Raw genomic sequence first — 18,354 nt, 5'->3', positions numbered from 1 at the left:
TGTAGCTCAGTGGATTGAGCGCGGGCTGCGAACCAAAGTGTCACAGGTTCAATTCCCAGTCAGGGTACATGCCTGGGTTGCAGGCCATGGCCCCCAGCAACCACACATTGATGTTTCTCTCTCTCTGTCTATCTCCCTCCCTTCCCTCTCTAAAAATAAATAAATAAAATCTTTAAAAAATTAAAAAATTCCAAGGAGAGAAGAAATTTAGATGTTTATTATTTTAGCATGAATTTTTTAAAAATATAACTAGTTAGTTATTCTCTTCAAAAGTTGCTAAAAATAAAATCATTATCCTGGTACACAAGGCCCTCAGCTACCTAATAGGGATGGAGGCAGTCATCATCTGTGATGGTTAGTATAGCTGGGCATCCCCTACTGCTCCTTCTGTTGACACCACTGCTAAAGCAGAAACAGAAAGCTCTCCACACGTTAGCTGTGAACCTGGAAGGCTGAACGCCCTTAGCTTCCCAGGTCAACAGATCACTGAGGTCCTGGCGCCATCAGGTCATCTGGAAGAATAGAATAAGATGGTTTCTTTATTCTGGGTTTCTTCTCTCCAGAGAGAAGAGAATGCGTTTGTGTGCATTAACTCAGTTATATGCCATTCATATGTTGAATCAATTATTTTTTCATGTAAAATGTGAGTGGTAGCATAGAGTAAACAGGTGTGCAGGAAAGAGAAAGAGCTTGGAATCTCAAATCTAGCATTCAAGGCTCAATGCTTCCGCTACGTAATTCTGAGACTTTGATCAAGTCGCTGAATCTTTTGAGATTCAGTTTTCTTATCTAGAAGATGAAGAGGTTAGATTAGTCTGTGAACTGTTACTTGGAGCCCTGGAGATCCCAGAAGTGAAGAGACACTATGCTAAATCAGCTTTTCTCTGTTTCATAGACTGAAAATCTCCTACTGCTTATGGAAGAAGAGTCTGATTGCTTTAAATGTTGCAAAAATTGCCTTCATTAATCTGTAAGGTCTTATATGTGATTCAGAGACTTGAGTCAGCATATTTCTTTAGTTTCAATGAAAAATGATCACATGGGTGAATTCTGGATAAATATCTATAATATAATATTTAAATACCTATGATAGTAAAATAATAAGTTAATATGATAAACGTGTAGGTTGCTCCTTAAAACAACCAGAATCTCTTTGGTAGAGCAACTAGCTTTTCTGTCTCCTAAAAAAACTTGGACCCACATGCAGCTACAATTCTCCCAAGAATTACTGTACAATTCCAAGAAAATGATTTACATTTGAGATTTTAATTCATTGATTTAGTTCTACTGTCATTAAAATTAATAACCAGTTGATAATTTTTGGTGAAAGATAGTCAACAAAGGATAAAAAGAAACCCAAGTTTCTAGATTGGGAGTTCATCCCACCAATTAAAAAATGACAGTAATTCATAATGATAAATACTAAACTTAGGCAACAAGGAGATATTTTATTTTCCAATTTCTCATTGAGCTTCTGAGTTATTCTGGACACAACATACCTTTCCCTGTCTATATTATTAGTATCTTATTTTCTCATTTTCAGTTTAAATGTAGTTATTGTTTTAAAATATTTCTCAAAGTTAAACTGCAACAGTGTCATCAAAATGAAGACTAATCGATGATTACTACTTTATCCCAATTTCTTCCTAACGTGTCACAGGAAACAGCCAGGATGGGTGACACATGTGCCCGGTGCATCACTGAATTTCTGTGAGCCAGTTTCCTCATCGGAAAAGTGATAGCCTCGACAACGCACTTCTGAGCCTGTTGTGGTGCAAGAATCTTCACCGGTTTGTGCAAATCTCTGCCGTCATGAGGTGGTTAACCCTAACTCTCACTCATCATGAAGCCACACCCAGCACAGCACACCAAAAAGGAGGGGAAAAAGCAGCCGCATCTGAGCAGGTTGTTATCACACACCGAAGAATTAGCGATTTCTACATCATGTACGTGTGCTAAGTATTTAACCAAGACCAGAATTGTTTTTAAGATAGAAAAGATGTAACAGTTAGCATTTATACGTGATGCTTTATAAGTATAAAGTACTTTCACACACTTTGAATTGTGTATCTTCACAATAAACTTGGTGAGTAGAAACTATTTACTTTTACTTTACATCTGAGGATAGCAAAGCTCGTGAAAGTGGCCAAGACAGGATCGCTGGGCTAGTCTGAGGCGGAGCCAGTATTTAGTCCAGGAATTCCAACCCTGGAGTCTTCCCCTTTCCACCAGAGCAAATGGGAATGCCAAATTCCCAGATAAGCAATCTACATGCTGGAAGTCAGGTGGTCTGAGTAGTGTTCTGGGTTGGACGAACCCCAGGAGTATTTGACTAAAGCTCTGGACTTCCACTGACCACGGGTCTTCCATTCACAACTCCATCTTGCAAGGCAGTGTCACCTTGCCTTCTGGATTTGCCATTTCGTATGCCAATGTCCTCTTTGTACCGTGAGGACATGGACAGGAGGGACTAGGGTCTCATTCATCCTTCCTTTCCCTGTGACAGCTTACACATAAAAAACCCTAAAGAGAAAACTACTTCAATACATTGAGTTCATTCATTAATTCATGAAAAAAAGAAATCCTGAACACTTACTTTGTGACTTTCTTAGTGTTAGAATAATACAGGGGACAGAGAGAGCCCTGTCGTCACAGAGTTGATGGACGAATAGTAATAGTGACAACAGCATCTAAGAAGAGTGGTTTGCTACAAATGGTAGAACACAAGGAGCTAACTCAATGTGTGGCAACAGGGAAGGCCTCCCCGAAGAAGAGACATTTAATCTGCCACCTAAGGCTGAAGGAGAGGGAGACAGACGAAGAGGAAAAAGAGACTGAGGAAGAGAGACTAGCACGTGCGCTAACTTGGGGAAACACGTCCCCTAAAGCCGACCTGAGCTCCTGCATGTTACTGAGCTACCCTGGCTCAGAACCAAACCCAATAGTGATATTGAGAAGATCAGAACACAGTAGGCATCATAACAGGTTAAAATAGTGTCTGCATTTAACTAAGTCAGGCACTCAAATGAACCTTTAGGGTACTTCAGTAAATTTTATTCAGTCTTTCTATTAAGTCAGGGGTAGGGATGTGGTTCTTTCTCTTTTATGTGAAAATAAACAGTTTATTTCATGAGTGGAGAGTCAATATTCTAATTGGTGTCTAGCCTGGTTGAGAAAGTGGATTCTTATGAAACCAACAGGAAAAGAGTATAAAGATTTATGCATTCACAGCTGTTCTTTACAAGCAACCTCACATTTTATAGTTAGTCATAATTGTATTTCCAGTTGTAAATTAAATCTTTATTCCTGTCGTATCCCATGTTGCAGACGATACAATAAATTACACTGCCTTGCGGCAGATACTTCATGTACAATATTAAAATGAGATGTTCTCACAGCGTGTAGTTTTACAGCTTTAAAGCTTGGCATAGAACTTAATACGAATATATAAACTGCCAGAAAGATACATGCTTTCATTACATGTAGGCAGATACTGAACCACCGAGGAACCTTTATGGGACATTATTATGTACTGAATGATGCCCTCTGCCCCCAAAGGTCACGTGGGGGCCCTAACGCCAGTACTTGAGACGGTGACTGTAAGTGGACGTAGAGTCTTTAAAGAGGTAATAACGATTAAATGAGGTTGTAAGGGTGGGGCCCTGATCCAGTATAATGGGCATCCTTAGAAGAAAGCACCAGGGGTGGGTGAGCACAGAGAGAAGGTCAGAGAGGGCACAGCAAGAAGGCAGCCATTGGAAATGCACCAGAAACCGAATGTTCTGGCACCCTAATCTTGGACTTTAGCTTCCAGAACTGTGAGACAATTAATTTCTGTTGTTTAAGCTGCCCAGTTTATAGACTTCGCTATCACAGACCAAGCCAACTAATACACATATATATTTTATAGTTATAAATGTACATGTGCAATTAAGTACATAGACATGCAGACTGGTGATGTGTGGTTAAATTATCTAGAGTCCTATTTGAAAACAGTAGAAAGATTTTTATGTCATTGCATAATTAAAATTTTTGTTAGATTAAAAATGAGTGTGTGTAATTCATATTTATGCAGCCAGACTGTATCTGGATATTAACTGAGAAAAACAGAATTGTTTTTATGAAGTGGGGCCAGTGTATGGGTACCCTAAAAGAAAAAACACGCTTTGGACATGTTCGCAAAGTGACCCGTCTTTCAGAGAGAATGTAACGGACTGGGCTTAATCTACCTACAATCACTTAAACTTGGACCCTACTGTTTCAAATTTAACTTTTTACGGGCAGCTGTTATCTTTCTGTCATCATCAAGTTACCTTAAAAAGCTTTTTGTGAGTTTAATTGAGCCTAACTAATTATCCAACAGTACAAAGAAAGATGAAATCCTTAAATATTTAATCCACTTATGACTCCAAGTGTCATTTTCTGAATGTGGCTGTTAAATTCTTAGAATTACTTGTAAATTAAAGCTGCTTCTTCAGATGCTCAAGACAGGTAGTCACAGCTTACCCAATGTGTGAATTCAACATCTCATCTATTCAAGAAAATGTATTCCAAGTGCTGTATTCACAACCTCCACCCGGCAGGCTTATTGATGACAATGGAACATGAGAAGCTTTTGCTTGTAAGCTTCATAACCATCAGGCATGCCTTCATCCTGATCTCCATTCTGGGCTTTTCCTCCACTCTTCCATTTGCCCGAGGATTCATGAGTTAAAGGTTAGCTGCCCTCTGTCTGTGTAACCACTAGAACCACTTTGTTCTCCTTAACTCATCTGCAGCCTTGTCTCTGTCAGGGTGACCAGCAGGCAGGCCCCTCACCCCTGCATGGCCCTCACCCCACCCCACCCCACCTCAGGATGGTCCTAAAACACTAAATGCACTCATGACTTTATTTTTTTAATTTCCTTTTTTAAAATTCTCACCCGAAGGTGTGCTTATTGATTTTCCCCAAGGGGGGAAAGAGAGAGAGAGAAAGGAAGAAAAACATCAGTTGGTGGCTCACACCCACCCCTACCAGGGAGGGAACCTGCAACCCAGGCCTGTGTCCTGATGGGGAATCAACCCTGCCACCACCCTTCGGCTTATGGGACAAGGCTCCAACCGTCTGAACCACACCAGCCAGGCCCCCATGTCTTGAATTTAGTTACACTGCTCCTGTTTGTTTTTTCCTTGTATTTTGAAGGCTATCAAAGACTAGAAGCAGTGTTCTTCAAGACTAGATCCCCGAAATGCAAGACACGTCAGGCAAGCACACCTGTGAAGCACCTCCCCCCAGAACCAGACGCTGGATTCCTGGGTAAGGAAACTTGGAGAGCTGACGCCCGTGAGAGGACAGAAAGCCACGTGTATACAACCCCCACAGCCACAGAGACACAAACACAGAGCCCAGGTCCTGAGAGCCTTGAGGTCCGTCAGGGCTCAGAGCCCATGTCCCAGCTCCCAAGGCTGACACGGTGTGAGCTGCTCATTGGCTCAACTTCGGAAGGAAATAGCTGCCTTCAGACTGAAATGCAAATTCCCTAAGGGATGTTAAGCGATTGGAAGATTATACCGCAAAGGAGCTATTTAGCTCTCACCTTTACAAGTCTCAATGGAGGGAAAATTTATTTTCCGATACCATCTTCTAGCATTAGCAATATAAATAGCAACGGAAGAATATTTCTAGAATAACTACCAAGTAGTCTTTTTTCCCTTCCACGACCACATGCCACACGCCGTTGATTTGAAACGTAACTGTGTACATTTAAACTATAAAACACAGACGGCACGCTAGACTTTCCAGTTCCAACCGCTTTCTATTTTTTTAAAATAAAATGCATTATTATAAAAATACGTTTGTTGCAAAGAAAAAAAAAGAAGAGGAGGAAAAAACTAATCAGGAGAGCAAACACTAGACTCCCACGGTTACTGGAACAGAAACAGCCAGCGCGGGGCTGTCTGCACGGGCATCCACCGGGGGCGGGCACCCTGTGTGGGAGGTACCTACCACCTTTCATCATGCCCACTTCGTAGCACTTGCGCAGCCGGCAGGCCTGACAGCTCTTCCTCCTGTTTTTATCAATTGTGCACTGGTTGGTAGCCGGACACATGTAGTCATTATGTCCTATTAAAAGCAAGAGGACAGGATTAATATTTTTTTCAGGAAACGCAGCCAGTCAGAATGTACGATGAGGCAGTCTGAGAGATGTTTTCATATCACTTACTTGGCCTTACTAGGTCGTTACCTCAGCCTGCCATCCTTTCTCTGTCCTTTTCTAAGTGAAAAAAAAAAAAATTTCCCAGACTTATTTTCTGCCTCAGCCAAGTGTGTTGGGAGTTCTCTGGGCAAATCACCCTCAGTTCACACAGACTGTATTTGGGGGCACAATGTCTTATATGCACTTACAAGGTCAGATTCTCTCAGCAGATAAAGTCTTCGTTTTAAACCAGGCCACTAGTTAAATTGGTGTCAGAATAAAACTTAGAGCTCCCAGAGAGTTTCAAAGTGGCCTTCTTAAACACAATTTTAAAAAATCTCTAAGCTGGTATTCAAATGCAGCTTAAAAACCTAAATTCAGGCCCTGGCTGGCGTAGCTCAGTGGATGGAGTGCGGGCTGGGAACCAAAGTGTCCCAGGTTCAATTCCCAGCCAGGGTGCATGCCTGGGTTGCAGGCCATAACCCCCAGCAACCGCACATTGATGTTTCTCTCTCTCTCTCTCTCTCTCTCTCTCTCTCCCTTCCCTCCCTAAAAATAAAATAAAATAAAATAAAATAAAAACCTAAATTCAAGCCGGGGTGGTCAGCTGGGCACTGGCAAAGCTCAACCCTTAAATTACTAAGTTAGTCCATCACTTACTAGCTGGGGGACACCGAGCAAGCCAGTAACCAGCTCCAGTCCTCACTGTCCCCCCTTTAACCTAGAGAAAATGAGGGTGCCCACTACGTAACGTCGTTCTAAAAATTAAATGTGAACCCTGGCTGGCGTAGCTCAGTGGATTGAATGCAGGCTGTGAACCAAAGTGTCGCAGGCTTGATTCCCAGTGAGAATACACATGAAGGGCTTACCATAGTGGCCCACATATGTCCCATATGTGGGACACTAAATAATAATACTATTATATAACACTAATAACTATAACACTAATAACACTAAATAATAAATACTATTATTGTTGTCACTATTATTTTATTACGAATCCTCTTTCTTTTCTCTCTTGCTCAAATGCTCCTTTCTTGGGGGCTTTTATCGCACGCAAGTCTGCCTCCCAGAACAGATCTCCTGAGACCTCACCTCACTCTCGAACTTCCATCTTGTGTCCCGCCCCCCTCCTTGGCGACTCACATCCTCAGAGATGTCTATGCTCCAGGGACCCTGTTTCCTCACCGCCCCTGCCCAGCTCAACCCCTGCCAGTCTGTTCTCCCACTTAGTTGCCCCGCAAAAGTAGCTTCTCTGGCATCAGCAATGACTCTTAGTGCTTAATCCAACAGATAGTTTCAGTCCGCATTATACTTTGACCTATCAGAAGCATCAGGTACAGAGAATAAGAAACATAAATAGTAGGTACGAAATAGACAGGGGGAGGTTAAGAATAGTATGGGAAAGGCAGAAGCCAAAGAACTTATATGTCTTACCCATGGACATGAACTAAGGCAGGGGGGATGCTGGTGGGAGGGAGGGTGCAGGGTGGTGGGGAATACGGGGGAGAAAAAAAATGGGACAACTGTAATAGCATAATCAATCAAATATATTTTTAAAAAAGAAGCTCAAAAGATACCTCCCTTCTTTCTGAAACATTCTGGGGAAAAAAAAAAACATCTCTTCTCCTTTGGCTTCAATGACACAAAACTCCCAGAGTTGCTCCACCTCCCAGGCTGTGGCTTCCCCGTGCTGTTTGCTGATTCACCACCGAGCACTAACTCAGAGCTCCACAAGGCTCCGTGTCAGGCCTTGTTCTCTGTTTACTGTTCCGTGTGACCCCATGGAAGACTCTAGTCCACACCCACGGGTCCCGCCGTCGTCAAATGCAGGTGACTCAGAAGTGTAGATTCTCAGTCCAACCTCTCTCTCTGAGCTCCAGATACATATCTATCTCACTGCCCACATGAAGTTTCTGCTCTATGACTTAGAAGTCACCTTTATTGCTTTCCCCATCAGAAAAAAATCTGGTCTATAGGATGCAGATGATTAAACTTCACAAATTAACAAAAACTGGTATGTTTTGACACAGAAGTCCATTTCTATAAGTCTATATTCTTACACCTCTGGAGAAATGTCCTGAATTTAGACTAAGGAGATGATTTGTACTATTTTTAAATGTGTTTCCACACACACACACACACACACACAAAGAGGGTATATATTTCACCCTCTAACTCAAAATCTCTACATAAGTCTCTATTTTCCCATTTACAAAGGGCAAGCTTCAGCACATAGTGAAATGTTTTAACTACAAAACTCTTCGCTCTTTATTCAATGTATGGACCAGTCCCAATCAGAATAGAACAGAGTGGGGCCTTGACAAGAAGTGTTGGTCTCATAAAACTTGGTTCTCCATCTTTATATGTGCATTGTAAAGGCCCACAGTATAAACAGGAGCCAGATCAAATTAGCATCTGCATTCTTCAAATGCACAGCAGGAATCAGCCAACTAGTCAGCGGAGTTACAAACTGGTAACTCTAGCAAGAGACCACATACTACTCAGATACCCAGGCATGGTTATTGTTTTTAGGATTGTCCTTATTAATAGGGACACACTGAGACAATAAGAGAACCAGAAACAAATTTACCTGGGCAGATGTAAACTCTAAGCAGATGTAAACTCTAAGCAGGTACGTATCTGAAATGTACAATTAAAAACTGAACTCTTCTGACCCCTCAAGGAAACTTTGAGTGTTTGGTTTCCTGTGGTGGTATATGCAGTACATGTTGATTTATCTCAAGTCTAAAAAGATGAATTTATATTAAGCCTCAGAAGAAAATAGTCAATAATCATTTGAACCAAAAATGACTTTGATTCACTTTCTCTCCCAAAAGGCGGTTATTTTGCAAGCCACAGGATGAGAGGACTGAACTGGGTCAGAGGCCGGCTGGCCAAAGGTTGTTTGGCTTGGCCAGCACTTGGAGATGCGTATCTTCACAGAGCTACACGACATTCCTGGACTAACTACCATGGTGAACCCAGGAAATCCTCTGGGCTTGTGCAACTGAACTCGTTCCTTAACAAGAATGAAAGTAGATGAACGACAGAGCCATGTTCCTAACTCAAATATTTTGTTACAAAGCTCCCTCCTGAACCACATTAAAACTGAGAATTTATAAATTGGCAACAAGAAAAATTAATAGGTACATATCTGACATGTACACTTAAAAACAAATCCTTCTTACCCAAACACCATTAACAACTATGTGTAAGTCTTCAGCTTCCATCAAAAGAAGGAAAACAACAAACATCTTTTTTTTCTTAATGAGTAAAACTTGGCAAAGGTATGTTTGTACGTTATTAAAGCAAATGATTTAAGTGTCTTCGAAAGGAAACTTCTTTTTAAATTTTATGATTTGGTCTTCTGAAAATAATGCATAAGAAAGTCCTTCAATTCAAGTGGAGTTATTTTTTTTTTGAAGCGGAGATAATTTTTGTATAACAACTCACAACTCACAACTCACAACGGTATTAGTGAAACATAGAGCTTGTTTGCTGAAGAGACCGAAGAGCTCTGGGTGCCTGTGGACAAACCGGCCGGAAAGTTCCTTTAGCACCAGCCTGGGTGAAACATAAAAGAAGGAGCCAAGATGTGAGGTTCAGGTGAAGTCTTGGAGAAATAATCACTATTGTCTTACCCACTGAGACAATAAATAAAGAAAGCTTTGGGGCCAATGTAGGGCCTGAATACCAGGGCGTGGAGAGCAAAGAAAGAGTAAAAGACACGCGGGGAACCTGAAGCATGGGAAGAGAAGACCTCAGTGGGCAGGCGTCTGCAGGCCGACCCGTGGCCCCCAGGGCTGCGGCTTTCCCCCATGCCTCTCTGAGATGCTTTCTCTTGGCTTTTTCTTACGTTTCCTCTTTCAATAGCAGTTGTTTCTGCAGTATTGTTATCCCGGAGAAAGTTTATATTTGTTAGGTACAAAAATAAGAAATGACCCATATTAAGAGATTCAGAAGGGACATGAAGGCAGAAAATCAGAACAAGCAGGGGAGGGTGTGGAGGAAAGGGGATCCTCAGGAAGTCAGAGGTGGAGCTGCCTTAGGGCTCAGCAATCCCGCTTCGGGGTATTTATCCAGAGGAAACGAAGACAGGATATCGAAGAGACATGTGCATCTCCATACCCAGGGCAGCATTATTCACAATAGCCAAGGTACGAAAACAACCTAAGTATCCATCAGTGGATGAATGCATAAAGGAGATGGAATATTATTCAGTCTTAAAAAAAGAAAAAAATCTTGCCATATACCACATGGATGAAACTGGGGGCATTACGCTAAGTGAAATGAGCCAAACAGAGAAAGGCAAGTACTGCCTATCACTTATATGTGGAATTTAAAAGAAAAAAACTGAACTCCTAGACACAGAGTAGAAAGGCGGCTACTGGGAGCTTGGGGGTTGAGGGTGGAGGGAGAAGGGTGGAAAAAATGGGGAAAGGTTGGTAAAAGGGTACAAACTTTCAGTTATAAAATGAGGATCTAATGTATAATACAGTGACTACAATTGATAAGGCTATTATTTAAGTGAAATTTGCTCAAAGTAGAGCTTAAATGTTCTCACAAAAAAGGGTAAGTATATGAGGTTATGGTTGTGTTAACTAATTCAGTGGGGGATCCTTTCACAGTGTATATGTGTATCAAATCATCACATTGTACAGTCTGAGCATTTTAGTTTTACCTGTCAATTATACCCCAATAAAGCTGAGAAAAATCAAATAAAACCAGCAGCAGCTGAGAGGAAGTTAATTTTACGCACCCTTCCTTTTGTCACGTTTTTCCCTCAGTACACCCGGCAGCCACTTCAGACCAGACCTCTCTACGGAGCTTCAGCCCCGTGTACCCACTTGCCCAGCCCATCCGAACTTAACTGTCTCAGACCCTTCAACACAGACGTGTCTCAAACCCAACTGGCCAACCTCCTCCCTCGCCAGTCTGCCCCATTCGCTGCCCCATCATGAGACCTAACATGTGGGTGTTATTCTAGATTCTCCCCTCTTTCTCCCTCAAACCCCAGAGAAACACACACACACCAATCGAGTCAGTTATTTTAAAAACCTTTTCCAAGGCAAAATCAATTCTACTCTGGGTCCATCGTCGCTACCCCACCCCATGCCGTCTTCCCCCCAGATTATTGCAACAGCCCACCCCACCTCCAGCCTCCTCTCCTCCTGCCAATCATTCCCACCATGCGGCCAGAGATCTTTCTAAAATCACACACCATCATGCCACTACCTCACTCACTATAATATTCTGGTGATCCGGAGAGCTCTGAGGATAAAATCCAAATGCCTTAACACAGCTTACAAAGCCTTGCTTGTTCAGCCCTTACTGCCTTTTCTAGTCTCATCTCTCACTACTCTAAGTCCCAGCTGAAATCTAGCCATGTCTTTCTGTTCCAGCCCACCATGCTCCTCCTCACCTCCGGGACTTTGCACACTCACTTCCTCTTGTGGGAATACAACGTCCCTGCTCTTGGCCCAACTGACTCCTAGTCAGCTTTCAGGTGCCTCAGCCCAGATACCAGTTCCTCTAGGGAATCTTTTCTGTCCCTCCACCAACGCCTAGAATTGTCCTGTCACAGTGCTTACTTCCACAGACTTGGATGGCTTACCTCCATCCCGGGGCACTGTAGGCTTGACAAGGGAGGGACTAGATCTCTCTCACTCAAGACCAATTATCCTGTGCCCCACACACCCTCAAGCTTGTAATAAACCCCAACGAGTATTCGTTATCCGAATAAAATGGAGTTGCTCAAGCTCTGTGTTGCCCTTCACTGCCCCCTCACCCCCGCCCCACAATCCCATTCCTGGAGCACAGAACTTTTGAAGGGCAGGCTGGAGTTCTATAGAAGTAATGATGGAGAAGATGATTACCCTGAACAAAGCAATGGCCACTATGCCCCAGGACCCCAAAACTGAGTACTATGAAACCAGATGAGTGAGAGAGAGAGAGAGATCTGCTCTTCAACACTGGGTAGAGCCAGACACTAGCATAAAGGAGCAGCAATTCACAGATGCAAGGAAGCAAGAAGTAAGAAATAAGATCCTGTATTACCCATGAATTATCTCTACTACCATTGCTATTCCAATGTCTCACTGGTTCTCTGATATGGGTGTATTTTATGACTGTCCCCAAATAAAAACTCACATATTCTAATTATTTTAAAGCTTGTTCTTTATAGAGATGCATACATGAATTAAAATGATATTTTTCCCTCTAATACTTTGGTTATGTATGTACTTTTTAATATTAGTGGATCATTCCACTAATCCTGATTTATTTTCATAGTATTTTAACTCTTTTGAATCTCTACTTTGACTTCTCTAAAGTTCAACCCCACAAGGCAATTAATAACTTCCCCAAACCATCTCCCCACTCACCCTTATCACCAAAGAACAGGTATAGCTGGGAATATAGTGGGTCCATTTTATTATTTCACATAGGAAATTAAAATTCCTACAAATGAGTTATTAGCGATGTGGACGTCTTTGTAAAGGAGGAGGCGTGTCTTGACCGAGGGGTTTCCTGCACAGCAGGCCATATGGGCTGTTCCGTGCCTGACAATCCAACACGAAGTGTGCAGCTTGCGGCTTCATGGTTGGAGATCAGGACTCTCAGAATACTTGTTTCAGTCATAGTAAATAACTCTAAACACCAATTTACCTCAATAAAGCAGTCCTATGATACAAGTTTGTAGCGTTCTTTTTTTTCTACTACTTTTTTTAAAGATTGTATTTATTTATTTTTACAGAGGGAAGGGAGGGAAAAAGAGAGAGAGAGAAACATCAATGTGTGGTTGCTGGGGGTCATGGCCTGCAACCCAGGCATGTGCCCTGACTGGGAATCGAACCTGTGACACTTTGGTTCCCAGTCCACGCTCAATCCACTGAGCTACGCCAGCCAGGGCTTTTTTTTCTACTACTTTTTTACTGTGGCATCAAAAGTTGTACTTGAACTGCGCTTTCCAACTATTTCTGTCTCTAACTGACGCATTTCAAAGTGCTCCTCAAGCTTGCAACTCACAGAAGGGAGCACACAGATTTACTTCACGGCCAAAAAAAATCAGTATGTATGACATCGACTTTTAGTCTTTGATTTTTTTTTTTAAATAAATGAGCTCAATAAGGACAGACACAGTACTCTGGGGGGGAAATGCATTAAAATGAAGGAGACTTTCCTGAGGTTAGACCAGAAGCCAAGTATGAACACTAGTAAAAGGTTTTGTGCCATTAAGGAATAAACACTTAACATTTCTTAATGCACGTGGGAGCATTTAGCTAACTGTTCAGATTTTTAAGGCATGGAAATAAAAATGAATCCTTAAATGAAAGACAAATTAACTCTCCAATGTGTAAGTGCCCACAAATCAAATGAGAACCAATTTTAGCTAATCTATCTAAAGCCTCATTGGAGGTTTCCAACAAAATAATGTTTTCTTTTCAAAATCATATTCTTTTATACCTGCCTGGCTACTTTTATTGTTTCTTATTTAAAGGTTCTTATTTGCATTAAATTAACCAGTGTTTATTAGAATTCAAAATCTCCAGGGAGCTGTACAGAAATAGTGTAAGGTGCCAAGTAAGATGTCAAAATCCATATTTCCTTCTACTTCTAAGTATCAATAGGTACATCTAGAGTGTGAAATACAGCTTTAAATTTGATATGAAATCACAGAACCCTACACATATTTGGTCAACAGGAATCAGTGACTTTTTAGTTTTATCAGCAAATGGTTATATTTGGCTTTAGGAGTTAACGTACAGAAAACGTGTCAAAACATAGTTTTGAGCCTAAGCAGTGAGAAGATAATAAGGATGTATGCAGGAATTCTCAAAGCGCTGGTCTATAAACTAGTAACTACCCTGCCCTGAATGGGAGCCGCCAGCAGGCATTTCTCCTCAGCTTGTTCCTTTCACACTGATGCCCAGCTCCTGTCTGGGAGGCCACTGCATGAGACAGTCTGACCAACACTCTCTGCTAAGAAAAATGACCCTTTCGAATACAGAGCATCATGTGGCAGGTACTGTGCAATATGTTGGTTATTTTATTTAATCCAGCAACTTAATGAAGAAGGAATTATATTCATCTCCATTTCACAGATGCAAAACTATGATAAGGAGTATAAAGCAAGTTAGTGGCAGAGATGGATTTTGAAGCAAGGTCTCCCTCACTCCAGAGGTCAAACTCTTATGGTTTCTAACCATCTTCATACATGGAAGGCCCAACTTGTCCCAAAGGGCAGGATCTTCTTCACTTAGGAACTGTAGCTACTTTCCAGAGGCAGTAATTATCTACAACTTACTTGACCACTGAGTGTTTAGCTTCTTAAGAAGCGCGTGCATAAGGAAGTAAAAAGTGAGGAATTGATAGAGTCAATGTTATTGTCCTCTATTTAACATATCTGCAAAACTGATACTGTATAAGGCCAAACCAGTATTGAATTCTTTGGGCAATACATTTTGACTTAGATTACAGAGATGAAACGAAAGGTCCAAGCCTCTTGGACGTGGTTATACAGAGGGACCGAAGTCTTGCTCTCCCTTGCACACTGAGAAAAATGTTGGCCTCCTGCAGCATTTTCATCTACTTCACAATAACTTATGAGTGACGATTTATCTTGGTCATGCACACACCACACACATTTATCTACTATGGCCAAAGAGAAAGTGTTATGGGAGTTGTCTGGTAAAACTGAAGAATGATCTAAACACTAGTGTTGTTGGGGACCACTAGCAAAAAACAAAAGGAAGACTTGTGGGGAATTTGATGTACAAAGGAGAAGTCAAAAGACTTCTTAATTAAAATGGGAATGTATGATTTTCATTAAAAAATGAAGAGTGAAAAATATTCAAAGTTAAGCCAACAAAAAAAAATTGTACCAAAATATGCGCTAATCCTCTCTGAGTAGCAGCAAAGCAGGCGAGCCAGAGAGAAGAAGGGAAGAAGCTTGAAAGAGTTTTGCCAAATTCTTAGGGCTAGAGGCGGGAAGGGGAAGTCAACGATTCTGGTGGCTTTTGCCAGAGTGTTTTAATAAATTGTTCTTAATATTAATCAGCAAGAGGATCGGACTGGGACAGGGGTGGAAAGAAGAGGAGTAGAACAATTTCAAGCATGTTGCATTTGGGATTTCAATAGCACACCAACAAGCAAGTACCCCAACAGTCTGTTCTGGACCTTGGAGTCATGTCAAAATGAAGTTGGACACCATATGATCCATAAATCCCACTTCTGGGTATCTGCCCAAAAGAATTACAAGCAGATATCTGTACACCCACGTTCATAACAGCACTATTCACTACAGTCAACAAGTGGCAACGACCCAAGTGTCCGTTACCAGATAGCTGAAAGCATGTGGAACATACATCGAGTGGAATTTGAGTCAGCCTGAAAAAGAAATAAATGTCTGACACATGCTCAAACATGGAAGAACCTTGAATTATCCTAAGTAAAATCAGCCAGGCACAAAAGGACAAATACCGAATGATTTCACTTACGCGAAACACCTAGAGTAGTTAAATTCACGGAGACAGAAAGCAGAACAGCAGTTACCAAGGGTTGTGGGGAGGGGTGCTGGACAACTATTGTGTGATGTGTACAACTTCCATCGGGGATGAAAAAATCAAGGTCAGGAGATGGACAGTGGTGACGGTCACCCAACAATGTGAGTGTACACTTAAACAGGATTAAAACGGTAAATTCTGTTATGCCGATTTTACCACAATTTTTAAAAAATGAACTAGGAAGCACCTAGATGAGGCAGGGAGGGAAAAAGAATCCATGTTGTGCATTTGCAATTGGCCTGTGCAGACTGTCTTGTGTGACCAGGCCACAGGACTGGCCCAGGGGAGTTGTCCAGGGACCGAGGCCATGCTCAGTGACTTTAGCCCTTGATCTCACTCATCCTAGCATCATAGCTGGCGAGTTCGGTTACTGTAATTCCCCTGTTACAGAAGGAGAAACTGAGACCTCAAGAGATTCATTAACTCGCTCAAGGCTGCTAGGCTAGTGGATGGCAGAGCCGGGTGAAATCCCAGGTCTGTCTTGTTCTCAAGTCCCTGTGCCTCCAGGAACACGCAGCCGGGTCGGTGAGGTGGAAGGAACTCCATAACTACTGGACCGGAAGACCTAGATATCGTAATACTTGGAAGTATCATGGAAATACAATTCCTTAGTGTAATTACTATATCGTACCATTGGGAAGGCATTTCAGAAGCAGCAATAAAATGATTCCCAGCCCTGGCTGGCATAGCTCAGTGGATTGAGCGCGGGCTGCAAACCAAAGCGTTGCAGGTTCGATTCCCAGTCAGGGTACATGCCTCGGTTGCAGGCCATGACCCCCAGCAACCGCACATTGATGTTTCTTTCTCTCTCTCTCTCTCTTTCTCCCTCCCTTCCCTCTCTAAAAATAAATAAATAAAATCTTTAAAAAATTATTTCCAGAACCTAATACTCTCATGATTAAAGATATAAGAAATGAATCATGTGAAATATGTTCATCAGTAGATTGTGACATAACATTATCAAAGCCTTCCTGGGAAACCATTCGGCACATTCCAGCATAAAGCAGAAAAAGCAAGTAGAAAGTAAGGTATGCAGGAAATAAATAAGAAATTTACAGTTTGTGAAAGAACAATTATGGTATTATGCATTTTGACTCAGATATTAAACTGAATATTCTCTGATTGATAGCCAACATAAATGAGCCAAACGGAATGGAACAGAATTTGGCTGCCTCACTGAACACATTCCTAAAAATCCAGGGAGGACATCCAGTGTGCCACGGCTTGAACTATTTCACAACCACATCTGTACATAATGACAATACAAATAAAAACGGCATGACAATAATGCATCCAAAATTCTATTTTCACAGCTAGTCACTTCTAGCGGCACCACCACCTTCAACGGGCATTTTACCTTTATGTTTAAATGAGACAAAAATATTACTTGCATCAAAGTATGCTTTCAATGAAAACCAATTTAAAAGGATTCTAGGAAACATAATTGTCCCAGAGAGCTCCTTTTTCTAAACGAAGATGAAGTAAAGAGAAAATGCCCTTAGCCTTCGCCACACCCTAGTCTGCTAACAGTCTTGGCCAGGGCAACGGCATGATCCCTCCCCTTGTCCAGCCTCGCTTACCAGCTGCAAAACCACAACTGTTCTAAGCACCTGGCACAGGACCAGACCAACAGCTGCACTAAAGGAGAACATAATGCACTCAGTGCCCGCCATCTCATTGTAATAATACCTGAGACAATGAACCGTTCTCAAGGTGCCTCTTTGGGCTCAAACAAACAGAAAGGACTTTGTGGGGGACAGTAGGTAAGCATCAAGTAAAGCAGAGCAGTGTGACAATCGGTGTGATTAGTTCAATGTCAGGTAGCATTCAGCTCTCCTCTAGACCCCTCTCCTTTGCTCTGTTTGATTGTTCGCAGAGGGTTCTCCGAGCTTTCTGCCCACCTGGATGTATTGAAAATCTGAACACTGGTGGTCAACAGCAGCAGAAAGAATTTCCAACTGTCCTTGTCCAAAGCAGGAGAAGCAAGGAAGAGGACAATGGTCTGGTGATTAAAGAAAGTGGGTAAAGCTCAGAGACCCTGAGCAGGGCTGTGCTTCCTGCCCGAGGTTTCTAGAACAGCTAATGAGTACCTCGTCCCGCCCTCCCACTCCTGGGTCACTGCAGTGCTGCCGAGGGAGAGAGTGGGAAAACCATGTGTCCTAAGACTTGTGTGGTGTGGAATGTGAGTGCCCCTCAAGCTGCCACACCTGAAAGTTCCCCCGTAGACTTTTAACCCCCTAACTGCTAAATGTGGGGTTTCATCTACCTTGAGGAACCCTGCAGAATTAACACACTAGGCAGAGTCCCTCTCGGGCATCCTGACAAAAGTAATGAAAGAAGATGCAGGAGCTTCTGACCCAATGGTCTTCTAGCATGTTTTAATACATGAGTTCAGTCACTCGTCTTTAAAACAAAGTTTAAGTCCACTTCCAAAGTGAGGGAATAAACCAGAGGATAGTCTGTCAGACTTAGAAATAACTACTAGTGCACTTTCTCAACTTGAACAACACCTTCTCTTAACAAGTAATGATAAATAAACCCCGGGTTCCTTTAGTAGATTGCCAATGAACCTTAATGGGATGGTTGTTTGATAAAATAAAACCTATGCATAA

General features: G+C 42.0%; 1 protein-coding gene across 4 annotated transcripts in view; it reads right to left on the bottom strand.

Moving 5' to 3' along the window:
- The window catches only part of ESR1 (estrogen receptor 1), a 365,725-nt gene that overhangs the window by 169,615 nt on the left and 177,756 nt on the right, over nucleotides 1–18,354 (bottom strand). For all 4 annotated transcript variants that reach the window (XM_036024903.1, XM_028509943.2, XM_036024904.1 and 1 more), the window contains exon 4: nucleotides 5,987–6,103. In XM_036024903.1, coding sequence (XP_035880796.1) covers nucleotides 5,987–6,103 — 117 coding nt within the window. The remainder of the gene's footprint in view (nucleotides 1–5,986; nucleotides 6,104–18,354) is intronic.

Source organism: Phyllostomus discolor, chromosome 4 (assembly GCF_004126475.2).
Source record: "Phyllostomus discolor isolate MPI-MPIP mPhyDis1 chromosome 4, mPhyDis1.pri.v3, whole genome shotgun sequence".
Classification (NCBI taxonomy): Eukaryota; Metazoa; Chordata; class Mammalia; order Chiroptera; family Phyllostomidae; genus Phyllostomus; species Phyllostomus discolor.
This window is presented reverse-complemented; position numbering and strand designations above follow the sequence as displayed.